The sequence below is a fragment of the Halichoerus grypus genome, chromosome X (genome assembly GCF_964656455.1).
Source record: "Halichoerus grypus chromosome X, mHalGry1.hap1.1, whole genome shotgun sequence".
In the NCBI taxonomy this organism is placed as follows: Eukaryota; Metazoa; Chordata; class Mammalia; order Carnivora; family Phocidae; genus Halichoerus; species Halichoerus grypus.
In genome coordinates, this window is record NC_135727.1 from 81,250,716 (window position 1) to 81,269,104 (window position 18,389).

At 38.8% G+C, this 18,389-nt stretch overlaps 2 protein-coding genes across 2 annotated transcripts in view; both read left to right on the forward strand.

Moving 5' to 3' along the window:
* Positions 1 to 1,090: 1,090 nt before the first annotated feature.
* LOC118520635 (large ribosomal subunit protein mL42) lies at positions 1,091 to 1,698 on the forward strand. The gene has a single exon (XM_078064920.1). The coding sequence runs from the start codon at positions 1,239 to 1,241 to the stop codon at positions 1,665 to 1,667; it is 429 nt and encodes a 142-aa protein (XP_077921046.1). The 5' UTR covers positions 1,091 to 1,238; the 3' UTR covers positions 1,668 to 1,698.
* Positions 1,699 to 2,488: 790 nt separating this feature from the next.
* The window catches only part of MTMR8 (myotubularin related protein 8), a 149,077-nt gene continuing 133,176 nt past the window's right edge, over positions 2,489 to 18,389 (forward strand). The window contains 8 exon segments of the mRNA XM_078064034.1: positions 2,489 to 2,497; positions 6,298 to 6,420; positions 9,982 to 10,116; positions 10,118 to 10,145; positions 12,372 to 12,529; positions 15,113 to 15,241; positions 16,436 to 16,457; positions 16,460 to 16,569. Coding sequence (XP_077920160.1) covers positions 2,489 to 2,497; positions 6,298 to 6,420; positions 9,982 to 10,116; positions 10,118 to 10,145; positions 12,372 to 12,529; positions 15,113 to 15,241; positions 16,436 to 16,457; positions 16,460 to 16,569 — 714 coding nt within the window.

The window sequence follows — 18,389 nt, forward strand, 5'->3', positions numbered from 1 at the left end:
CTCTCGAATTCTGCCCTCGTGATCTAGTAGTTGTTTATCTCTCTTTTTCTCAGCTTCTTTATTTTCCATCATTTGGTCTTTTATATCACTGATTCACTCTTCTGCCTCATTTATCCTAGCAGTTAGCACCCCCATATTTGATTGCACCTCATTAATAGCCTTTTTGATTTCGACTTGATTAGATTTTAGTTCTTTTATTTCTCCAGAAAGGGTTTCTCTCATAACTTCCATGCTTTTTTCGAGCCCAGCTAGTATCTTTAAAGTGATGATTCTGAACTCTAGATCCAACATCGTACTAATGTCCATATTGAGTAGGTCCCTGGCAGTCGGTATTACCTCTTGTTCTTTTTGTTGAGGTGATTTTTTCCATCTTGTCCTTTTGTCAAGAGGAGAATGGGTTGATGAGAGAACAAAATGCTAACAGGGGAACAACGTCCCCAGAAATTCTACTTTAAACAAATCAGAAAAGACCCAAAGCAGGGGGAAAAGAAAGGGAAAGAGAGAGAAAAGAAAAAGAAAGGAAAAGATAAATATAAAAACTAACAAAAACAGAATAAAACAAAAACAGAATATCATCAAATATGATCAGGCTGGTACATAGATGAGTGCCCCACACTAGATTTTGGGTGTATTTTTCTCCGTTAGAAGAAAGTGCCTCTCAAAATTTTAAAGAAAGAAAAACTTATATATGTACAAAAATAAGGGTTGATATGATGAAGGGATGGAATATGACTGTAAAGATGAAAATTATAAAAAATTTTATGAAAGGAATAGATAAGAAGTTGTTTGAAAAAAGAAAGAAGAGGATTTAGAAAAAAAAAAGGAAAAAAAAGGGAGAGAATGTGATCAGGCAGAAAAGAACCATACACTAGAGATTTAGGGTATATTTTGATCTGTTAGAAGAAACTATCTCAAAATTTTAAGGAGAGAACAACTTATATATATATATGCCAAAAATGTAGGTAACTACTATGAAAGGATAGAATATGACTCTAAAAATGAAGAATAGAAATGATTTTTATAAAAGGGATTGATAAGATGGTGGTTGAAAAAGGGAAAAAGAAAAATTCAAAAAAAAAGGACAGTTAAAAAAAAATTAACTTTGAGCAGGTAAAATGGCGGGCTCGCGGTGAGCGGCTGTCAGGGATGAAAATAGGTATACCTGCAAGAAGATTTTAAAATCAGTTTCTCTTCAAATCATCTTCTTTCTCACCACCTAATAAGCATCTTGATTCACCATGGCGTTAGCAGCAGTAAAATGGGCGATATCAAACAGAGCTATCTGGAAACATTTATTTCCAATTCAAAACGGAGCTTTATATTGTGTTTGTCATAAATCTACGTATTCTTCTCTACCAGATGACTATAATTGCAAAGTAGAGCTTGCTTTGACATCGGATGGCAGGACAATAGTATGCTACCACCCTTCTGTGGACATTCCATATGAACATACAAAACCTATACCTCGGCCAGATCCTGTGCATAATAATGAAGAAACACATGACCAAGTGCTGAAAACCAGATTAGAAGAAAAAAATGAGCAATTTGAGCAAGGACCCATGATAGAACAACTTAGCAAAATGTTCTTTACTACTAAGCACCGTTGGTATCCTCGTGGACAGTATCATAGACGTCGTAGGAACCTGGATCCTCCAAAAGACAGATGATACTGAGGTTTTTAGGAATTAAAAAGATGTCATCTTGGGCGCCTGGGTGGCTCAGTTGGTTAAGCGACTGCCTTCGGCTCAGGTCATGATCCTGGAGTCCCGGGATCGAGTCCCGCATCGGGCTCCCTGCTCGGCAGGGAGTCTGCTTCTCCCTCTGACCCTCCTCCCTCTCATATGCTCTCTCTCTCTCATTCTCGCTCTCTCAAATAAATAAATAAAATCTTTAAAAAGATGTCATCTTGTGTCTCATTTGCCATTTGAGAAAATGCAATTGAGTATATTTACTAATATGTTATATAGCAAAATAATAAAATGTCTTCATGTATTAGCATGTATATTTCTTTATATATATTAGGGAATTGTGGATTTGACATTCTTACTTACAGAAACCTACTTCATCTTACTTTGCTTTTGAGATATTAAGATCTACCATTTATTTTTACGTGTGTAGTGTGATTATTTTTACATTATCAGCCAAATATTGTTAGTATTAATAGAAATACGCATGGCTCTCCTTCTCAAGGAGATTTTTAAATTGCCTTTGAAAAGAAACTCATGAGGTCCACCCAGAAAATAAATGTTACAATTCTTTCTTGTGGCTTCTAGGAAATAATTAAATTACGGTTGACCCTTGAACAACTCCAATTTGAATCGTGTGGGTCCATTTATACATAGATTTTTTTTTAAATAAATATAGTCCAGTACTGTAAATGTATTTTCTCTTTCTTATGATTTTCTTAGTAACATTTTCTTCTCCCTAGCTTTATTGTAAGAATACAATATAAAATACATATAACATGTAAAATATATGTTAACTGACTATGTTATTAGTAAGGCTACCAGTCAACAGTAGGTCATTAGTAATTAAGTTTTTGGGGAGTCAAAGTTATAGATGGATTTTTGACTGCGTAGCAGGTTGGTATCTCTAACTCCCTTGTTGTTCAAGGGTCAACTGTAGTTACATTTTAATTAGTTCTGTCTGCTGGGTCCTTTATATACATCATTATTAAATTCTCACAATAATCCTTTAAAGATAGAGCATCATCCCCATTTTATGGGTAGGGCCAAGTGACTTGAACCCTATCTACTTAGCAAGTGGGAGAGCCAAAATCCAAATGGTCAGGCCCCAAAGCTTTTTTACAGTGCATTACAGTGACAAAGGGGTATTCTCTTTCACCCAAGAATGTACTTTCCTAGAAAGAAAGTACATTTTGCTTACAAATTATATAATTTGCTTTGAGATTTTTTTTTTTACTGGCTCTTTAAAAAATTATGCTAGCTTCAGAACACATGCAGCTCTGGTTAAAATGTTAATATCACTAAACTAGTGTTATGAGAACATTAATAGATTATTCTGCTGTTGATTGTCACTACCACTTTATATGTGATCTTTGATGGCATTACTGCCCCTGTGATTTCTATTTAGGAGGTGAGGAATCTCTTAAGAAGGTGGAGAAATGTTTTATTCAAACTTGTAAAATATTTGTGGTATTTTAAAATTTGATGTGAAAGATGATTTCAGTGAAGGGAAATTGAAATGAAATTCATTGAAATGAAACTTCATTTAAAGGCTGTTGTTGAATCTAGTTCTTTTAATAAAGGAACTCTAGCTGAAGGTTTAAGTATTTAGTAGAATCTATGGAATAATAAATAGGGAAGAGTAAGGGAAATAATTAATAATGGCCACCCTCTGTTATCAAAACGAAATGTCTTTTAGTGGCTTACTTCTTCATTAATATATTGGGGGGGAAAGATTAAAGAAAAACAAGTTGATAGAACTTAGTAATCAGAAAGTTTTACCAGACATGTTTAATGACATTGAAAAATGGTTAAATTTTTTTCAGGCTGATTTATATCCAAATTTTTATAAAGATTGAGATATGCCACATTTTAAAAGTAGGGAGAATAAAGAATTGAATTAAATAAAAAATTTTTTTCTAAGTACAAAAAAAAAAAAATTAACTTTGAAAGACTAAAGAATCATGGATTCTAAAAAAGCCATGGATTCTATGTGCAGTATTCCCCTAGCACTGGAGTTCTGCCGTTCTCATTGATGGGTAAACTTGGTCTTGGCTGGCTGTTCTCGCTGATCTTCTGGGGGAGGGGCCTGTTTCCATGGTTCCCAAATGTCTTTGCCGGAGGTGGAATTGCCCTGCCCTTGCCAGGTCCAGGCTAAGTAATCTGCTCAGATTTGCTCTCGGGAGCTTTTGTTCCCTGCAAGCTTTCCGTACAGCTCCAGAGGCCGAGAGTGAAAATGGTGGCTTCCCAGTCTCCACCCCAGAGGAGCCGAGAACTCGGGGCCCCGCTCCTCAGTGCACCCCCAGAGAAAAGTATTCAGTCACTCCTGTCTCCCTGGTCTCCGGCCACACTCTGTGCTCCCCCGGCCTGTGACCGCGCGTTTCTATCTCTGGCACCCGTTCCTGTGTGGAGTCTCCAAACCCAGCAGATACTTGCGGTGCACTCCTGCGCCGCTCCTCCCGGGGGAGTCTCCCCGGATCTGCCGCTTGTTGGGTCCCTGCTGGAGGAGCAGTGGCCCGACTGTGCTGCGGATTACGGTTTATGGCAACCCCGAGCTGAGAGCCCGCTCCTCAGCTCCGTCTCTGCAGCCGGCTTCCCCGCTCCAATACCTGGGAGCTCTTCCACAGTCAGGCACCCCTGGTCTTTCTGTGACCCCGAGGGTCCTGAGACCACACTGTCCCGCGAGGGTTCCACCCCCCGCTTAGCCACTGGAGCGACGTCCCACAGCGGAGCACACTTCTAAAAGTTCTGATTTTGTGCTCCGCAGCTCTATCACTTGCCAAAAGTGGCCGACAGAGGCCCCCTCCCCCGCCGTCTATCCTCCCGAATATCACCTGGGATTCACTTCTCCACACGTCCTACCTTCCAGAATGTGGTCGCTTTTCTGTTCAGAGAGTTGTTGCTATTCTTTTCTTCGATCTCCTTTTGAGTTTGTAGGTGTTCAGAATGGTTTGATCCCTATCCAGCTGAATTCCTGAGACCAGAAGAAATCCAGGTCTCCTACTCCTCTGCCATCTTGCTCCGCCCCCTCCCTGGCAGCTTTCTGCGTCTCTTCCAGGAGTCAGAGCAGAAGAGACCGTTTCCAACCCTCTGCCTCAGAGCAGAGAGACCGCAGTCTGTTCTTCAGGGAGCTCTCCAGGCCACACCATCTCCGTTTCTATCCGTGCTGCTATAAACTGCAGTGTCCTGGATTGTGCACCCTCCGCAGTGCCCCTAGTCCTGCCTCCAGGTTGGAGCATGTCTCTGCCCTTTGTGCTTCTAAAACCGCCAGCTGTTCCCAGCTCGCACGCGCGTGACCCCAGCGCTCCGGGTTTCCGTCCAGGGGGCTGCACTTCGCAGGCGCGACCCCAGTGCTCTGGGTTTCCACCCCGGGGGCTGCCTGAAAGTCCTTTCCCCGCTGCTACGGGTCTGTGAGTCTTTGCCCCGTCAGCAGCACGTGAGGCTGTCACTCACCAGCGGTGTAGGATCCCCAGGGCCAGGCACCCTCTTGCTGCCATTTATCCTCCGGTATCTGCCCACAGAATCACGGCTCTCCACTTCGTACCTCAAAACCAACCACCTGTGATATTCTGTTTGTAGAGATCCAGATCTTCTTACATCTCAGGCTGGTTTCATGGGTGCTCAGAGTGGTCTGGTAGATATCCAGCTCAATTCCGGGGACCAGTTGAAATAGGGTCCCCTACTCCTCCGCCATCTTTCCCCCCTCTCTTTATTTTTTTAAAGATTTTATTTATTAATTTGAGAGAGAGAGAAAGAGAGTGTGCATGCATGTGAGCATGTGCAGGAGCAGGGAGAGGGGCAGAGGGAGAAGCAGACTCCCCACTGAGCTGGGAGCCCAAAATGGGGCTCAATCCCATGACCCTGAGATTATGACCTGAGCTGAAGACACACACTTAACCAACTGCGCCCCCCAGGCACCCCTGTAAGTCTGTCTTTAATTGGTAAGTTTAATTCATGTACATTTATTGTGAAGTTGTCTTTTATTATTGTTATTTTTTTATTTTAGTATTGTTGACACATGCAGTTTCATTAGTTTGAGGTGTGCAACTTAGTGATTCAACAACTATATATGTTATGCTTTGCTCACCACAAGTGTAGGTGGCATTTCACTTTTTACTTTTCATTTATAATATTTTTTTGTTTTTTTTGTGTGTATTTTTTTTTCCTTTTTGCTTTCTATAAGATAGATCAAGTTTTCTCCTGTTTTATAGAAAGTTATATATTTTCTTACCCTTTAACTTAAGATCTGACCTCATGTTATTCACCCCGATTGAGTTTTACCCATACAATAACTGCAACTTCTTTCAACAACATATCTACCTTTGCAGGCTCTTATGTTTCATTTATCTTCCTTTCACACCTACCCCGTCATGGTAACATCATCTAGAATTTTAATCTTTCCTAGAATCCATGTTTCCCCTCTCACTTTTATAGTTTCTCCAGGGCTGATTTAGGAAATACAGACCATACTAGTTTGCTACCTTGCTACTAGAAAGCCTCAAAGAAGTTTTGTAGCAAATTAAGAGCATTTATCTTGCTTTGAATTATCCAACTTTAATCGCAGGAGGCAGTGAGTCAATAACTTAATCAGTATTTTTTCCCCAAATAACAGGTAGAAAATGTGAAATTACTGGATCGTCATGTGTGTAAGAAGCCTGCTAATGGGATTCTATATCTTACTGCAACCCATCTGACATATGTAGAGGCTTCTGGTGCAGCCCAGAAAGAAACATGGGTATGTTTACAAGAAGAAATATCAAAGGGTCTTAAAGAGTTGTGTTTACATGCTAATATGGTAGTTTCTTGAAATTTAAAGTAACAGTCAAATTGCTCTGAAACCTTTTCTTCAAAGAATCTATTCTATGTTTTTTTTATCATAGATTGAATCATATGACTCTTTGTCCCTCAAGTTATTGACTGTGGTCATCTTAGTCATTTAAAACTACATTTTTTTTTTCTCAATATTTTTAGGTAGGTTAGTCTCTGCTCATTTTCTGAGCCTAGTTGATAAGCATCCTGAAGCAATTTAAAACCTTGCTACCCATAAAGTGTGGCCCAAGAACCTGGGTGCCTGTTAAAAATGCAGAGTCTCATTTCTAAGATTTTTAGTATTTTAAGGATTTATTTATTTGAGAGAGTGAGATAGAAAGAGAGAGTGAGCACTGAGCAAGGGGGAGGAGCAGAGAGAGAAGAAGAAGCAGACTCCCTACTGAGCAAAGATCCTGATTCAGGGCTGGATCCCAAGACCCTGAGATCACGACCTGAGCTGAAGGTAGACGCTTAACCCTTTGAGCCACCCAGGCGCCCTAGATTTTAAATTTCTGAAAAGCTCTTAGGTGTTGCAGATGGCCCACGGACTATACTTTGGGTATCATTTATTTGAACCATCTCTCTGACCTAAGACAGGTTATGTTTTTCATGTGCATATATGTGTGTTTCTTGTTATACCTTTAAACAATGTTTTCTAATTAGTTTAGCACCCCAAACATCACTATATGCCTTCCCCACCCTAAAGTAGCATCATTGAATCTTAACTTAATCATTAGCCAGATTTATGCTTAGACTTATTTGTTTATAACAAGTGTAACATACTTCTGGTATATGACATACCATAGTAATTAAGATCACAAGCTCTAGAGCCAGTCTGCTCAAGGTGAAATCCCAGCTTCAACATGTATTATCTTAGTAACCTTGGGCAATTTATTTAATTTTTCTGTGTCTCACTTCTCTCATGTGTAAAATAGGGATAATAATAATACCTTGTTATGAGAATAAAAAAACTTAATGGCATAAATGCTTAGTACAGTGCCTTGCACATGATACGTACTACAGTAGTCCCCTCCTTATTCACAGGGGACATATCCCAAGCCCCCCAGTGGATGCCTGAAATTGCAGAAAGTGCCAAACCCTATGTATACTATGATTTTTCCTATACATACATACCTCTGGTAAAGTTTAATTCATAAATTAGGCATAGTAAGAGATTAACAACAACAATAATAAAATAGAACAATTATAACAATATACTGTAATAAAAGTTATGTTAATGTGGTCTCTCAAAATAGCTTCTTATACTGTATGCACCCTTCTTGTGATGATGTGCTATAACACTATGCCTGTGTGATAAGATGAAGTGAGATGAATGATGTAGACATTGTAACATAGTGTTAGGCTACTACTGACCTTCTGATATGTCAGAAGGAGGTTCACCTTCTTCTGGGCCACAGTTGACCAGAGGTAACTGAAGCTACAGAAAACAAAACTGCAATTAAGGTGGGGGGGGGGCTACTGTATTATATAAGTATAATATATGAATATACATAGGAAAGAAGTATTTTAACACTTCCTTTTAAAAATATCATGAGCTTTCCCATGAGATTGTATCTTGCTCCCTTTGGTGTGATGAAAGGAATGCCAAAAGAGGAATTAGGAGAGCTAGTTCTAGCTAGAGTTAGCTGTCCACTAACTGGCTATATGACCTTAGGCAAGTGACTCTTGTTCTCTGAGCTTCAATTTCCTCGTTTGTAAAATAAGGTTGTTAGCTTATATAATTATTTAGGAATCTCCCATTTCTAAGTTTGGAAACCAGTTCTTTAGTACTGTGCTGTGAGCCTTTTTCCTTTCTACCTGCGTTCATAGATAGCACACATGTTTCCAGATTTGTTCCTACTGGGTATTATTTCAAACCTGGTGGACTAGATCTGGAAGGGAGAACTTATGCTAATTATTTCTATATGTCAAAGGAGGCAGAATTACTCAATTAGTACTATTAATGTAGTTCTTCCCAGTCTTTGCTTCACTTTCCCCCCTCTTCCCAACTCAGCAGCTTTTTGCCTGGTGCCTAATCTTCATGATCAGTGTTTTACTACCCAAACACAGATGCATGTTGATCAACAGGGCTCTGATTTTCTTGAAATTTGATATATTAATTCTTATTACATTATAGGTAGTTTTTGTGACCCCTCCAAAACTGCCATGGCAGGAATTGAGTTTGACAAAACAATTAAGACAAATTAAGATGGAAAATCTCTGTCAGGGATATATGAATGGTCCCCACACCTGTCCCTTTCTTAGATGGTGCATATGATTGAAAGATTTCCTGTAAGAGATGTCTTTTTCAAATAAATTGGGGCTGGGGCATGGAGTGTGTGGAGTGGAGGAAAAGAAAAGGCAATGATGATCAGAAGGCCATTCTATGCATAGGATAGGGAGTCAGGAGAATGGAAAGAGTACATCTAGGCTCTAGTTGCAGGAAACATCAAAGATACAGGAAGAATATCAAAGACTAAAACATAAACCATTATTCCATGGCTTTTGGAATGTATAAAGAAAAAATTATATTATTTAGATACAGTTTCTTTTACCATTTCCCTTTACATGCATTTATTTCTTTTCTACTGGCATCAGCATGGTGAGGAGTGATTAGACTGAAAAATTAGTCAATCTTCCATTTTTAAAAATCAGATTCTTTAACCTGTATTCCCATGGGAAACTTTATTAACTATGGTGCAGTGCTTATGTATAGTTCCTTTAGTTCTTAGTCTTATATTCTCTACTCATTTACTAAATGACTTAGGAAAATTTTTTGCCCACTTCATTCTTTGTTTTCCTGTTACTAGAGTCTAAAATTTGGAAGAGAAATGTTCCTCCTAGTATTAGAATTACACTTAACTCCAGCACTAGACTTTTTAGAATTTCTAGAGAAGTAATCCTGGACGTGGAGTTGGACTGCCATGATTTAAATTCTATTTGTGCCACTTCTTGACTGTGTGCCCTCTGATAAGGAATTCACTTCTCAGAACTCTGGTTTCTTCATTCTCAAAATGGGGTGATTATACCTCAAGGGTTTATTACAGGGATTAAATAGCTAATGGTCATGGACTACCTTGTGAGCAATAAGGCAAAATAGCAATTATTAATCATTGTAATTAGATTTGGTAGAATGAAAGAAAGTTCTCTTTTCCTCTGTGACAATTATTCTATGATTGTAAGCTTCACCATTGTATTGGAGAAGACATCTATTCTGAGCCAATTCACGTCAATTGCCCCACAAACCTATTAACCTTATATCCCTAGGGAGAGAGAAGTTTTATAACACTGCAATTTGATTCTTATTGATTTACCACTATGTACTTCTGTTTGTGAGAAACCCCATTGTGCCTTACAAAGGATGATTGTAGGCTGTAGAAATGACTACCTCTGGGTATGCGTTACTGTTGCTGAAAGTCAGGTTCACTGATAGTCATAGACCTAGTGCATGTCTGTGAATTTATTTTGGTTCTTTTCTGTTTTGTAGATTGCACTGCTTCACATTGCCAATGTAGAGAAGTTGCCCATCACTAGCCTGGGCTGTCCCCTGATCCTTCACTGCAAGAACTTCCAGGTGGCCCACTTTGTTTTAAACTCTGACATTGTGTGCCATGAGGCTTATAATTTTGCTGCTCAAGCTTTCTCAGCCAGGTAGTTATGACAGTACTTTTAGTCTAAACCATTTTAACTTTTTCCCCAGAATGGCATAATAGAAAAATCATGGGTTATGGAATTAAACAGAACAGAGTTTGTATCTGGGCTGTGCTACTTCCCAGCCTCATGGTATTTGGGGAAGTTGTATAAGGTCTGAACTCAGCTTCCTCATCTTTAAAAGTAGTAATGGAATATTATTCAATCATAAAAAAGAATGAGATCTTGCCATTTGCAACAACATGGATGGACTTAGAGAGTATGATGCTTAGTGAAATAAGTCAGTCATAGAAAGACAAATACCATGATTTCACTCATGTGTGGAATTTAAGAAACAAAACAAGGAAAGGGAAAAAAATAAAAGAGAGACTGAGAGAGAGAGGGAGAGAGAGAAAGAAATCAAGAAACAGATTCTTAATTATAGAGAACAAACTGATGGTTACCAGAGGGAAGAGGGTGGGGGGATGGGTTAAACAGATGATGGAGATTAAGGAGTACACTTATGATGAGCACCGGATATTTTATGGAAGTGTTGAATTACTATTTTGTACACCTGGAACTAACTGGAATTAAAATGAAAACTTAAAAAACACATATAATATTTTAAATATTTTATTTGTTTATTTGACATAGGGAGAGAGAGAACATGCCTGCACAAGCAGGGGGAGTGGCAGGCAGAGGGAGAGGGAGAAGCAGGCTCCCCGCTGAGCAGGGAGCCTGATGCAGGGCTCTATCCCAGGACCCTGGGATCATGACCTGAGCTGAAGGCAGATGCTTAACCGACTGAGCCACCCAGGCGCCCCAACACATGTAATCTTTTGGAAAAAGTAGTGATAGTATAAGTTCCCCATGGGGGTTGTTTTGAGGCTTAAATGCATTTGTGCATTTTACTCTGTACTTGGTATACAGATGTTTAATAGATGTTATTTTCTTCTCTCTCCCTCCTTCCTTTTAAGTGTCAACTTGTAAATTATTCGTCAGTTCAGGAAGACTGCTTTGGAGAAAAATTTGTTTCCTATTGTCTCATAAGCTTTATGTTTGTCCCACTATTCCTACCCCTACATTCAGTTCCAATCAGAAGACTAGGGCAGTTTATCAGAGTCCTTAATAATGAAGTTATCCTTCTTTCCTCCAATCTCACCGTCTCACCCCCCCAGCCCCATATCTAGGTGGCCAACCAATCAGCCACCTGTGATTTTAATCTGTGGAATTTCCATGCTCTTGTGTTTTCCCTCCCATTTTCCTCCACCCTTTCCCCAGAATTTGCTGGAATTTTGTTGATAGAGTTTAACTGTCAGCCAACCCAATACCTTATAAGACATGGGCAGAATCTATCCATCTCTGGAAAAGTTGTTGCCACATAAATTGGTCAAATGCATTACTTTTTTTTCAAATGAAGCAAAATTTATTGTTTATTTAGGTTTTAACTCTTCTTTCTTTCTTTATTTTTATTATGTTAGTCATCAAAAACTAATGATGTACTTATGGTGATTTTTTTTAAAGATTTTATTTATTTATTTGAGAGAGAGAATGAAAGGGGGGAGGGTCAGAGGGAGAAGCAGACTCCCTGCTGAGCAGGGAGCCCGATGCGGGACTTGACCCCGGGACTCCAGGATCATGACCTGAGCCAAAGGCAGTCGCTTAACCAACTGAGCCACCCAGGTGCCCTACTTATGGTGATTAACATAACAAATGCGTTATTGATTGCATGTTTCATCTTGTGAAGGGAGGAAGTGGGGTTGACGGAGAGAAGAAATAGCCATTTATCAGTCAAAAGCAGGATTTGACCCGACAAGTGGAATACAAGAACGCTGTTATTGCTTTGCAACATGTTAAAAACAACAACAACAACAACATAGCAATTAGATGACTGAAGCTCAGTTAAAAACTTTTGGTAAGGACCACTTTCCCACCCTGTGGAACCCTGAAGTTTTGGTTTAGTCCATTATCCAGCAATTCACAGGAAGCCAGAAAGTATGTTCCTACTTTGTATTCATATCACAAAAAAATTAAAACATTTTAAAAAGAAGACTTTAAAGCAATATTCCAGTTCTTATTCCTTACATAAAGCCAGTGTTGTATACAACTCGTTGTCCTTTTCTGGGGCTGTTTGGACAAACATTCCCTTTAGGAGAAGGAAATCTAGCCTTTTTTTTTTTAAAGCATTATTTGTTGTTCTTTAAGTTTCACTCATTATTACTTTGTTTTCATGCTTATCTCCTCCAGCATTTCTTGAAGATCTCTATGCTTTTTCTTATAATCCCAAATCCTCAAAAAAGATGAGGGAAAATGGGTGGAAATTGATTGACCCAATATCAGACTTTGGGCGTATGGGAATACCCAACAGGTACTGGACCATAACAGATGCCAACAGAAACTATGAGGTAATTTTGTCATTGTTGTTTTCCTTTTGATCCATTTAATCAAGGCAGAAGAATATCAGCAAACAAGCTTTTGGAAAAAGAAAAATCACTCATAATCTCTTCTTTTTATTTAACATTCAGCCATTCAACAAACATTTATTAAGTACCTACTGCACCTAAGACACTGAGTCAGAGTTCTCATAGTCTAAAGCATAGGGTGCTATGGGAGCATAGATGAAGGATATGGAATTCAGACTAGGAAGCCAGAAACAGCCTGATGCTTTGGGGAATAGTCTGGAGAAAAAAATCTATCCTAATTTATACAGGGAGAGAAGGAAGAAGGTCAGGATATGAAGCCACATCATGAAGACCTTCGTGGCCAAATTAACAAATCTGAATATTATCCTGAAGACAGTTAGGAGCCACTAGAGTATTTTAATCTAGTAAAGAATGTGAGTGTATTTGTGTTTTAGGAAGATAACTTTGGTATTGGTGTGGAGAATTGGTTTGCTGGAGCTAAGAATGCAGGAGAATGATATGAGAAGTGATGAGAACCCGAACTAAGGCAATAACTATAGATGGAGAGGAGGAGATGGTTTTAAGAGATAGGTGGTAAAATTGAAAGAACCTGGTGACAGATTAATGTGGCTGGGATAAAGAGGGAGGAAACCTGCATCTCAGATGCATCCCAGGTTTCTGGTTTAGGTGACCAAGGTAATGGATATGTTAGCCAAGATAAGCAACTTAAGAAGAGGGACACATGGTGTCTTCAGTTTTAGATTTGAGTTCAGGGCGATTAAAAGATATCACGTATTAGAGTCTGGATCTCAAGAAAGAGCTCTGGGCCAAAATCGAGGTCTGGGAATGTGTTGGGGTTCCCCAAGACCATCCCTCAGGTTTAGTGATTTACTAGGACTCACTGGACTCAACATATCGTCATGCTTGTGGCTGTGATTTATTATAGCAAAAGAATAGAAAACAAACTCATCAAAGGGAAAACACGCAAAGTCCAGAGAAAACCAGGCATGGGCTTCAGAATTCTCTCCCAGTAATCACATAAGACATGCTTAATTTCTCTAGCAACAAACTGTGACAATATGTGAAAAATGTTATTTACTAGGGAAGCTCATTGGAGAATTAGTGCCCAGGATATTGGGGGCTGGTCACATAGGCACTGTCTGCCTAGTGTATACCAAAGTCCCAGATGCCCAGAAGGAAAGCAAGTGCTCAGCATAGCATAAAACACATTATTTGTACAAACAGTTTAGGCACAGTGAGTCAGTCTTATCAGTTAGGGAATGGTGGGAACGCTTCCAGAATCCAAGTTCCCAGGCACCAGCCAAGGTCCATCCTTGCAAGCAGGCCTTTACAAGGATGGTAGTCAGACCTTTAATGATAACTTTTCTGCACAGGTGTTTAAGTAGTATCTATGAATTGTTGGATCTTTATTTCCAGCATTTTATTATCATAAAAAGACAGTAATTGTAATGCCTTTCTAGTAACACAGTTTTGAATATCCACTAGATATGAGGATTGATGAGCTGTCACTTAGCAGGGCCATCTGTGAGGTGGCTTGTTAGAGTCATAATTGACAGGAATAAGTAGAAATGAGGTGAATTCTTTCCAGTTCAAATATGTGTCTAAGTTGCCCAAATGAGGTCTGAAATATCTATGTTGGTACCTTAAATACATGTCGCCTTCTGAGTTGAAATGGAAGCTCCATTTATTTCTGTTTGCATGACCCACTTCTCCAAAGTCTAAGTCCAGCTAAGAGCATGGGTAGAGAACTTTTTCTCTTTCAAATGTGCTGCATTCCAAGGACATTGACTTCAGTGAGTTACATAGAGCATTCTTGATCTGATCTACCTGGAACATTTTTTTGCCTATTCATATTTTTATTTGTTTGATCCATTGTCAAACGTTTGAGTGTGTCCTTTACTTAGAGGGGTGATTAGAATTAATTTGGCAATGTCAGGTCTGTGCTGTTACAATATTTTTTCACAGTCTCTTTAGAAAGATAATTTGGCAACTACTAAAAGCTAAGAAGTTTGAGAAAATATATCATTCTTTTTATAAAGTAAGTGTATCTAAAATGTCAGCACTTCCACCCCCAGACTAGTATTTTAAAGACCCTCAAGGCAAGCATACTAGGAACCAGAATACATTTTAAGAAAGAGTAAATCATGTTTCTTCCTTCTCCACCTGTCTGCCTTATATTTGAATCTATCCATTTTTATTATTTTTATTTATTTTTTTCAGTTTATTTTTAAAATTTTACTTGTTTACAATATACATTGTTTGATAGGCAAGTGTAGGAATTTCAAGGTAGGGCTGTGTGTGTATTTCTACATATGATGTTTGGTATTCTAAAGGTAAATTTTGTTCTTATATGTCTCAAAACCTTCCTTTCTAGAAAATAATAGCATACTTGGAAGAACTTTTATACTAAGAATATTTTTGTTCCTATTTCTGAGAAATGATGATTCTAGATGATAAATGCCAGACAGCTAATGCTTGAATGATTGCTGTTCCAACCTGTTGCTAGCAAGTACAAAATGTAAAAAAGAAAATGAGTTTTTAAAAATTTAGTTTATTTTCTTTTAGGTATGCAGTACCTACCCTCCTGAAATAGTGGTTCCTAAATCTGTTACCCTGGGAACAGTGGTTGGAAGTTCAAAGTTCAGAAGTGAAGAAGGCTTACCTGTGCTCTCCTGCCTCTACAAAGAGAACAATGTGAGTTGAGCATACTTCTCTCATGAAAACTAAACTTGGCTCTAGAAGACTGGGGGTTAAGTCCCATCACTGCCACTTACTAGCTGTGTGAGCTCAAGCAAGTTACTACTCTGAAATTTAGTACTTCTGAGGATTTTTAAATGGGTCACATAAGGGGAAAATATATGTGTACTTTATAAATTTTAGTGTTATGCACATGGCGAGTGGCATTTAGTGTGTTTATTTGTTTCTTTCCTTCTCTGCAGGCTCCAGTTTGATGGGAAGTTATTGAATGAAAGGAAGCTAGTTGTATGATAGGATATTTTGGGACTGTGCCTCCTACTAGAACACAGATGTTCTTGATTGTTTCTCACTACTTTTCATATAATTTAAGCTAGTAAGAACAAGCACTTTACTCCTCTGTTTGAGTCCCCTTCTGTAGGAAAGGATAATAGTTCTTGCTTCTTGTGGTCACTCTGAGGTCTAGAGTTAAACAAGGTCAAGTTCTCAAGTAGGCAACTATTCAAGTGCTAAAGAGTATAGTAATACAAATGGGTGTCTTTGTGTCAAACCATCAAAGAAGACTACTAAAAAAAAAACACACTAAAGTGTAATGCAGTCCATTAACTAATTATTACCACACATACTTGCTAAATAGCTATGTTGTTTTTATATTGATTCTTTTTTTTTTTAATATTGAAATGGCTTGAAACAGACCAGCCCACTGATTTCTCATTAACTCTGGAAATGAGTGATCCTTGTTCCCTTAAGATTGTCTTGATCTTTGTTTTATCTTGAATTCTGTTGCCACTGCCTCTGGCTTATGGGTGATATTACTGGGACTGTAAAAAGCAGGGCAGTTCCAGAAAAAAATGCTAGCCTAATATATATTGAGAATAGAATTTTATTAAGGAAACACTCATGATGTGATTTTCTGATAGTCTGGATTTCCCAAGACTTGGTTGGGAATATTAGCCATTAGAAGAACAGACTATTCTGAATAGCAGTTTATGGTAACACAGCCCACATGGCCAGGAGAAGCAGGAAGCTGAGCCCAAGGTCAGTGACATGCTTGGGCTTCAGAGCTACATCTGTTTTTGCTTCACTCTCCTCAGATGGCTCATCCTCTTCCTCTATTCACCAAAGCTTAGATCAAGCAGGAGTTTGAACACCTGTGCATGGGATAAAACAACTGACACGTTTTTTTCCTTACAGGCTGCCATTTGCTGTTGTAGCCAACTTTGTCTGGATTATATACTCGCTGTGTTGATGATGAACTCTTGCTAAAGGCTGTTAGCCAAACAAACCCAGGGAGCCAATTTATGTTTGTTGTAGACACAAGACCAAAGGTATCTATCAGTGATCTTTCTGACATTTCTACTTCACTCATCTCACAATTCTCCTACCCACATGTCAAATTTTGCAGCATTATTGGGAAAGTTAGTTTTGTATATATGGGGTTATTGTGTCAGACATTGTGTAAAATCATTTGAGCAAAACTTTTTGAGCATATGAGCTTATTTTATTTTTTATTATGTTATGTTAGTCACCATACAGTACTTCATTAGTTTTTGATGTAGTATTCCCTGAGTCATTGCGTATAACACCCAGTGCTCCTTGCAATACATGCCCTCCTTAATACCCATCACTGGGCTAACCCATCCCTCTACCCCCCTCCCCTCTGAGGTCCTTTTATTTTGGACTCTCACTGTCAAGCAAGACTGAGAAAGTACTTTGAAAAATGTAGGTTTGCAACCTCCAGAATTTGTGACTTCTGAATTGAATGACCTGGAGGTTCTTTGACATACCCTCATCTTTTTTTTTCAGATTTTGTTTAAATTGTAGTTAGTTAACATACACTGCAATATTGGTTTCAGGAAGAGAATTCAGTGGTTCAACACTTACATATAACACCCAGTGCTCATCATAACAAGTGCTGTCCTTAACACCCATCCCCCATCTAGCCCATTCCCCACCCACCTCCCTCCATCACTCCTCAGTTTGTTCTGTATCATAAAGAGTCTCTTATGGTTTGTTTCCTTCTCTCATTTTCCCCCTCCCATATGTTCATCTGTTTTGTTTCTTAAATTCCACATATGTGAGATCATATGGTATTTGTCTTTGACTGATTTCACCTAGCATAGTACACTGTAGCTCCATCCACATTTTTGCAAATGGCAAGATTTCATTCTCTTTTATGGCTGAGTAATATTCCATTGTATGTATATAACTCATCTTCTTTATCCATTGATCAGTCGATGGACATTTGGGCTCTCTCCAGTTTGGCTGTTGTGGACATTGTTGCTATAAACATCAGGGTGCATGTATCCTTTCACATCTGTATTTTTGTATCCTATGGATGAATAGCTAGTAGTGCATTTGCTGGATTATAGGGTAGCTCTCTTTTTAACATTTTGAGGAACCTCCAAACTATTCTCCAGAGTGGCTGCACCAGTTTGCATTCCCACCAAGAGTGCAAGAGGGTTCCCCTTTCTCCACATCCTAGGCAATATCTATTGTTTCTTATGTTGTTAATTTTAGCCGTTCTGACAGGTGTGAGGTGGTATCTCATTGTGCTTTTGATTTGTATTTCCCTGATGATGAGAGATGTTGACTGTCTTTTCATGTGTCTGTTAGCCATCTTGATGTCTTCTTTGGAAAAATGTCTATTCATGTCTTCTGCTCATTTTTTAACTGAATTATTTGTTTCTTGGGTGTTGAGTTGGTAAGTTCTTTATAAATATTGGATGCTAACGTTTTATCAGATATGTCATTTGCCCATTCCATAGGCTGCCTTTTAGTTTTGTTGATTGTTGCCTTCACTGTGCAAAAGTTTTTATCTTGAGGTAGGCCTGTATTACTATGTACTTCACTCTTTTTTTTTTTTTTTAAAGATTTTATTTATTTATTTGATAGAGACACAGCGAGAGAGGGAACACAATCAGGGGGAGTGGGAGAGAGAGAAGCAGGCTTCCCGCTGAGCAGGGAGCCCGATGTGGGGCTTGATCCCAGGACCCTAGGACCATGACCTGAGCCGAAGGCAGACGCTTAACGACTGAGCCACCCAGGCGCCCCTGTACTTCACTCTTATGACCGCTTTTGCTGCATCCCAAAGGTTTTAGAACACCATGTTTTCATTTTCATTTGGATTCATGTGTTTTTAAATTTT

Bases quoted from the DNA above. Each gene is read 5' to 3' on its own strand.
- LOC118520635 (XM_078064920.1), top strand. From the start codon at position 1,239: ATGGCGTTAGCAGCAGTAAAATGGGCGATATCAAACAGAGCTATCTGG.